The sequence below is a fragment of the Nerophis ophidion genome, linkage group LG20, assembly GCF_033978795.1.
Source record: "Nerophis ophidion isolate RoL-2023_Sa linkage group LG20, RoL_Noph_v1.0, whole genome shotgun sequence".
Taxonomy (NCBI): Eukaryota; Metazoa; Chordata; class Actinopteri; order Syngnathiformes; family Syngnathidae; genus Nerophis; species Nerophis ophidion.
This window is the reverse complement of record NC_084630.1, coordinates 42,921,795-42,928,882: the sequence shown is the minus strand read 5'-3', so window position 1 is coordinate 42,928,882 and position 7,088 is coordinate 42,921,795. Positions and strand designations below refer to the sequence as shown.

General features: G+C 34.5%; 1 protein-coding gene across 2 annotated transcripts in view; it reads right to left on the bottom strand.

Annotated features, from left to right (window-relative positions):
- LOC133539152 (GRB2-related adapter protein-like) overlaps positions 1 to 5,485 on the bottom strand; it is a 15,527-nt gene extending 10,042 nt beyond the window's left edge. The window contains exons 1-4 of one of the 2 annotated variants that reach the window (XM_061881262.1): positions 5,426 to 5,456; positions 5,171 to 5,318; positions 4,957 to 5,054; positions 2,987 to 3,106 (exon numbers count right to left, since the gene is read on the bottom strand). In XM_061881262.1, coding sequence (XP_061737246.1) covers positions 2,987 to 3,106; positions 4,957 to 5,054; positions 5,171 to 5,248 — 296 coding nt within the window. In that variant the 5' untranslated portion in view covers positions 5,249 to 5,318; positions 5,426 to 5,456. Of the gene's footprint in view, positions 1 to 2,986; positions 3,107 to 4,956; positions 5,055 to 5,170 lie in introns of both variants that reach the window. The other variant, XM_061881261.1, reaches the window with a different exon arrangement.
- Between the last annotated feature and the right edge of the window lie 1,603 nt (positions 5,486 to 7,088).

Here is a 7,088-nt window from a genome sequence, read left to right as displayed (position 1 = left end):
AAAACAATTGTACTGTTTTTCCATTTACAGTAATATGGTGCAAAAAATACCATACATTTTACAGTAAAATCAATGTTATTACAGTCCTATCAATGTGTTATTACAGTCGTATCAATGTGTTATTACTGTATTATGAAAGTGTTATTACAGTCGTATCAATGTGTTATTACTGTATTATGAAAGTGTTATTACAGTCCTATCAATGCGTTATTACTGTACTATGAAAGTGTTATTACAGTCATATCAATGTGTTATTACTGTATTATGAAAGTGTTATTACAGTCCTATCAATGCGTTATTACTGTATTATGAAAGTGTTATTACAGTCGTATCAATGTGTTGTTACTGTATTATGAAAGTGTTATTACAGTCCTATCAATGCGTTATTACTGTATTATGAAAGTGTTATTACAGTCATATCAATGTGTTATTACTGTATTATGAAAGTGTTATTACAGTCCTATCAATGCGTTATTACTGTATTATGAAAGTGTTATTACAGTCCTATCAATATGTTATTAGTCATATCAATGTGTTATTACTGTATTATGAAAGTGTTATTACAGTCCTATTAATATGTTATTACAGTCGTATCAATATGTTAGTCATATCAATGTGTTATTATTGTATTATGAAAGTGTTATTACAGTCCTATTAATATGTTATTACAGTCGTATCAATGTGTTATTACAGTCATATCAATGTGTTATTACTGTATTATGAAGGTGTTATTACAGTCCTATCAATGCGTTATTACTGTATTATGAAAGTGTTATTACAGTCCTATCAATATGTTATTACAGTCCTATCAATATGTTATTACAGTCGTATCAATGTGTTATTACAGTCATATCGATGTGTTATTACTGTATTATGAAGGTGTTATTACAGTCCTATCAATGTTATTACAGTCCTATCAATATGTTATTATTCGTATCAATGTGTTATTACAGTCCTATCAATATGTTATTACAGTCCTATCAATATGTTATTACAGTCATATCAATGTGTTATTACAGTCCTATCAATATGTTATTACAGTCATATCAATGTGTTAATACAGTCATATCGATGTGTTATTACTGTGTTATGAAGGTGTTATTACAGTCCTATCAATATGTTATTACAGTCCTATCAATATGTTATTACAGTCATATCAATGTGTTATTACAGTCATATCAATGTGTTATTACAGTCATATCGATGTGTTATTACTGTATTATGAAGGTGTTATTACAGTCCTATCAATATGTTATTACAGTCCTATCAATATGTCATTAGTCGTATCAATGTGTTATTACAGTCCTATCAATATGTTATTACGGTCCTATCAATATGTTATTACAGTCCTATCAATATGTTATTACAGTCATATCAATGTGTTATTACAGTCATATCGATGTGTTATTACTGTGTTATGAAGGTGTTATTACAGTCCTATCAATATGTTATTACAGTCCAATCAATATGTTATTACAGTCGTATCAATGTGTTATTACAGTCATATCAATGTGTTATTACTGTATTATGAAGGTGTTATTACAGTCCTATCAATGCATTATTACTGTATTATGAAAGTCTTATTACAGTCCTATCAATATGTTATTAGTCGTATCAATGTGTTATTACAGTCCTATCAATATGTTATTACAGTCATATCAATGTGTTATTACAGTCATATCGATGTGTTATTACTGTATTATGAAGGTGTTATTACAGTCCTATCAATATGTTATTAGTCGTATCAATGTGTTATTACAGTCATATCAATGTGTTATTACAGTCCTATCAATGTGTTATTACTGTATTATGAAGGTGTTATTACAGTCCTATCAATATGTTATTACAGTCCTATCAATATGTTATTAGTCGTATCAATGTGTTATTACAGTCCTATCAATATGTTATTACAGTCCTATCAATATGTTATTACAGTCATATCGATGTGTTATTACTGTGTTATGAAGGTGTTATTACAGTCCTATCAATATGTTATTACAGTCCTATTAATATGTTATTACAGTCGTATCAATGTGTTATTACAGTCATATCGATGTGTTATTACTGTATTATGAAGGTGTTATTACAGTCCTATCAATATGTTATTAGCCGTATCAATGTGTTATTACAGTCCTATCAATGTGTTATTACTGTATTATGAAGGTGTTATTACAGTCCTATCAATATGTTATTAGCCGTATCAATGTGTTATTACAGTCATATCAATGTGTTATTACAGTCCTATCAATGTGTTATTACTGTATTATGAAGGTGTTATTATAGTCCTATCAATATGTTATTAGCCGTATCAATGTGTTATTACAGTCCTATCAATGTGTTATTACTGTATTATGAAGGTGTTATTACAGTCCTATCAATATGTTATTAGCCGTATCAATGTGTTATTACAGTCATATCAATATGTTTTTACAGTCGTATCAATGTGTTATTACTGTATTATAAAGGTGTTATTATAGTCCTATCAATATGTTATTAGCCATATCGATGGGGACGGCGTGGCGCAGTGGAAGAGTGGCCGTGCACAACCCGAGGGTCCCTGGTTCAAATCCCACCTAGTACCAACCTCGTCACGTCCGTTGTGTCCTGAGCAAGACACTTCACCCTTGCTCCTGATGGCTGCTGGTTGGCGCCTTGCATGGCAGCTCCCTCCATCAGTGTGTGAATGTGTGTGTGAATGGGTAAATGTGGAAGTAGTGTCAAAGCGCTTTGAGTACCTTGAAGGTAGAAAAGCGCTATACAAGTACAACCCATTTATTTATTTATTTATTCAATGTGTTATTACTGTATTATGAAGGCGTTATTACAGTCCTATCAATATGTTATTAGTCGTATCAATGTGTTATTACTGTATTATGAAGGTGTTATTACAGTCCTATCAATATGTCATTACAGTTGTTATAACATTGATAGGACTGTAATAACACCTTCATAATACAGTAATAACACATTGATAGCCTGGACTTACCTGACAGAGAGGGAGAAGTCTCCAGGAGCAGACTCACTGTCGCGCACCAGGAAGACACCACTCTGCTGCCACTGCAGACGTCTCTCTGCCTCTTGTCTGGACACACCCTCTGCAAACCACCTGACACACAACACACCAGAGTCAGGAAGTCACTTTGTCTTCTCTTCACGAGCCTGTTGTGTTACTACTGTGCTGTCATAGTGCTATTGACGGAGATAGATATCTACATGTATCCATATTTAAAAGTTATTTATTTTGTTCCGTAGTCATATTTGAAATAGCTAGTGTTCTATCTTGTACTCTGTTTATCTTTTCCCTATCTCCTGACCAATGGTACACTGTAGACAACCTTGTGCTCGGAATGCAGGTTGGCTCCAGCTGAGGAGGACAATAGATAAGTGTATTCACTCTGTAGGGGGGAGAGGAGGGCGAGTGGCGTAGGGAAAAAGGCAAGACTTCCGTAGTATTGTCAGATCAACTTGGGCGATGCGATTTGAATGTGTTGTTCATATATTGGTCTCCCAAAGCTTTGGAATAAAATGTCAAAATAACTACTCTGTCTGGGATTCATTTCAAATCAGCTTATGTGTCATCAAAAGAACTTGGGGGTGACCAGTAGCTTAAATTCCCAGCAAGAGGAACATCTGGTCCAAAACGTAACACTGTCATAGTGTTGCTACTGTAGTGTTGCTACTGTGCCATTGACGGAGATAGATATCTACATATATCCATATTTAAAAGTTATTTGTTTTGTTCCATAGTCATATTTGAAATAACTAGTGTTCTAACTTGTACTCTGTTTATCTTTTCCCTATCTCCTGACCAATGGTACACTGTAGACAACCTTGTGCTCGGAATGCAGGTTGGCTCCAGATGAGGAAGACAATAGATAAGTGTATTCGCTCTGTAGGGGGGAGGGGAGGGCGAGTGGCGTAGGGAAAAAGGCAAGACTTCCGTAGTATTGTCAGATCAACTTGGGCGATGCGATTTGAATGTGTTGTTCATAGATTGGTCTCCCAAAGCTTTGGAATAAAATGTCAAAATAACTACTCTGTCTGGGATTCATTTAAAATCAGCTTATGTGTCATCAAAAGAACTTGGGGGTGACCAGTAGCTTAAATTCCCAGCAAGAGGAACATCTGGTCCAAAACGTAACACTGTCATAGTGTTGCTACTGTGCTGTCATAGTGTTGCTTCAGTAGTGTGACTACTGTGCTGTCATAGTGTTGCTACTGTAGTGTTGCTACTGTGCCATTGACGGAGATAGATATCTACATATATCCATATTTAAAAGTTATTTGTTTTGTTCCATAGTCATATTTGAAATAACTAGTGTTCTAACTTGTACTCTGTTTATCTTTTCCCTATCTCCTGACCAATGGTACACTGTAGACAACCTTGTGCTGGGAATGCAGGTTGGCTCCAGATGAGGAAGACAATAGATAAGTGTATTCGCTCTGTAGGGGGGAGGGGAGGGCGAGTGGCGTAGGGAAAAAGGCAAGACTTCCGTAGTATTGTCAGATCAACTTGGGCGATGCGATTTGAATGTGTTGTTCATAGATTGGTCTCCCAAAGCTTTGGAATAAAATGTCAAAATAACTACTCTGTCTGGGAATCATTTAAAATCAGCTTATGTGTCATCAAAAGAACTTGGGGGTGACCAGTAGCTTAAATTCCCAGCAAGAGGAACATCTGGTCCAAAACGTAACACTGTCATAGTGTTGCTACTGTGCTGTCCTAGTGTTGCTACTGTAGTGTTGCTACAGGTCTTGTGTGGGTTCTTTCCCTCTCTGCAACATTCCACATTTCAGCTCATTCTTTAGTTTTAATGCTTCACACCACAGAAATCATTACTAAGCCGCCACTTCCTGTCTGTACTGTTGCCATGGTCCTGTGTTGTGTTATGCTAGCATCAGTAGACCAAAGTCAAACCCACACGGTAAGTTCTGGAAGAAGAGAATGTTTCTCACGGATGAGGAAGAAGGGAAATGTAGTTCTCTGGCACGTATCCTCGCCTGCCTTCCACCTCGGCTGCCAACCAGCAACAATCCTCTTCCATTTCTGTCACCTGCGTGCGCGCGCGCACACACACACACACACACACACACACACACACACACACACACACACACACACACACACAATTATATTCGTCTTCAGCAAGCAATGGCTGCGCATGCTTGCCTTGACGACGTCTCCTTTCTGGAAGCTGATCTCGTCGGCTTGGGATGCGGCGAAGGAGAAAAGTGCCAGCGCCTCCATGCTGGAGCCTCAGGAGGAGAGACGAGCCACCAGCAGCCTTCTTCACCGCTACAACGATGGGAGATGACAGCTGTGTGAGGAGAGAACAGCGAGGTGAGGACAAGTGGAACATGGAATGAGATCATCGGTGTGTGTGTAAGTGTGTGTGTGCGGTCGCTCATTAGTTAATGAGGAGACCTTTTCTACGCGTGTCCCGCTGTTCTTCCATGTGACTGACTGACTGAGTGTGTGTGTGTGTGTGTGTGTGTGTGTGAGAGAACACGTGAACACAAACGGTTCCTCTGACTCCAGCTCATGTCCACACACATCACCCTCTGCACCGGTGATGCTTAAAATAACAAAATATTATAAAATAAATGAAAAATATATTTTAAAAAAACGACCCAAGCCAAATAAAATTTCATATTTTTAAAATAAATTTAAAAATAAAATGACTTTAAAAAAAATAAATAAAATGACTGCAATAATTAAGAGAATAAAACATCAAATTAAGAAAAGTGAATATATAATGAATGACAATTACTGCATGTATGGAATTTAAACTATATACAAATGTTAAATATTATCAGCATAGATTTCTGCGGAACATCAAGTGGTCGATCTAAACATTAGACCCGCTTCCATTCACCTCATTTTAATTATGAAAATAATATGAATAAAATACATTTCAGATATGTATACACTTTTGTAAATAGCCAAAGCAAAATAAAATTAAATGTTAAAAATTACAATAGTACAATAAATAAGATAATAAACGATACAATCAAATAATATAAAAAAACGAAGTATTATTATAATTACTGTGATAATAAATATAATTAATGAATAAAATAAAACTATGTTTACTTTATTATTATTTTTTATCTTTTCAGTGCAAAATATGAAGTGGTCACTTGGGAGTCTCAACTTAAACATGAGGCCCATTTCACTTCACCTCATTTGAATTAAAACATTTGAAAATAATAAAATAAAAAATAAAAAAAGATCATGTTTATAATACTATATATTTTTGATTTAATGACTCAACTCCAAACTTCAAATAGATGTTTAAAAAACCTTTTTTAAACTTACAATTGAATAAAGATCATACAACGACTGCAATAAATAAGAGAGTAAAACACAATCAAATAAAGTTCAAATAAAAAACTAAATATAAATTGGAAAAAATATTTCATCCTGAATTTCTGCAATTATGAAAAGGTCACTTGCTTGTCTCAACATGAACATTAGGCCCACTTATAAATTCTGCAAAACCTGAAATGGTCACTCGTTAGTTAACGTGAACATTAGGCCCGCTTTGATTTATCTCAATTAATTTGCTAGATTAAAAAAAAAAAATTAATCATTAAAAAAAGTTTTAATATTAAATTGAAATAAAATAAATAAGTCATTTAAAAACTTAACAAGTATAGACTTTAGACTTCCTTTTTATTGTCGTTCAAATTTGAACTTTACAGTACAAATAAGAACAAAATTTTGTTGCATTAGCTCTTGGTAGTGCAGGTTAAAAAAAAAAGCAAATAAGGTGCAGATATAAATAAATAGATTACTGTACAGATAAATACATTGTACTTTTTCATATGCATCCAGCGAGTTAATCCATTTTGGGGGGAGTTGAGGGGATAATTGAATTATGATGCGTTCAAGAGTCTTACGGCCTGAGGGAAGAAGCTGTTACAGAACCTGGAAGTTATATGTATTATATAAAAGAATCATACAATGATTGCAATAACAGAAGACAATGTCAAATTAAATAAAGCTAATATATATATATATATATATATAAAAAAACTAAATATAAATTGTAATTATTGTATATACAAAAAATTACTCAAATTCA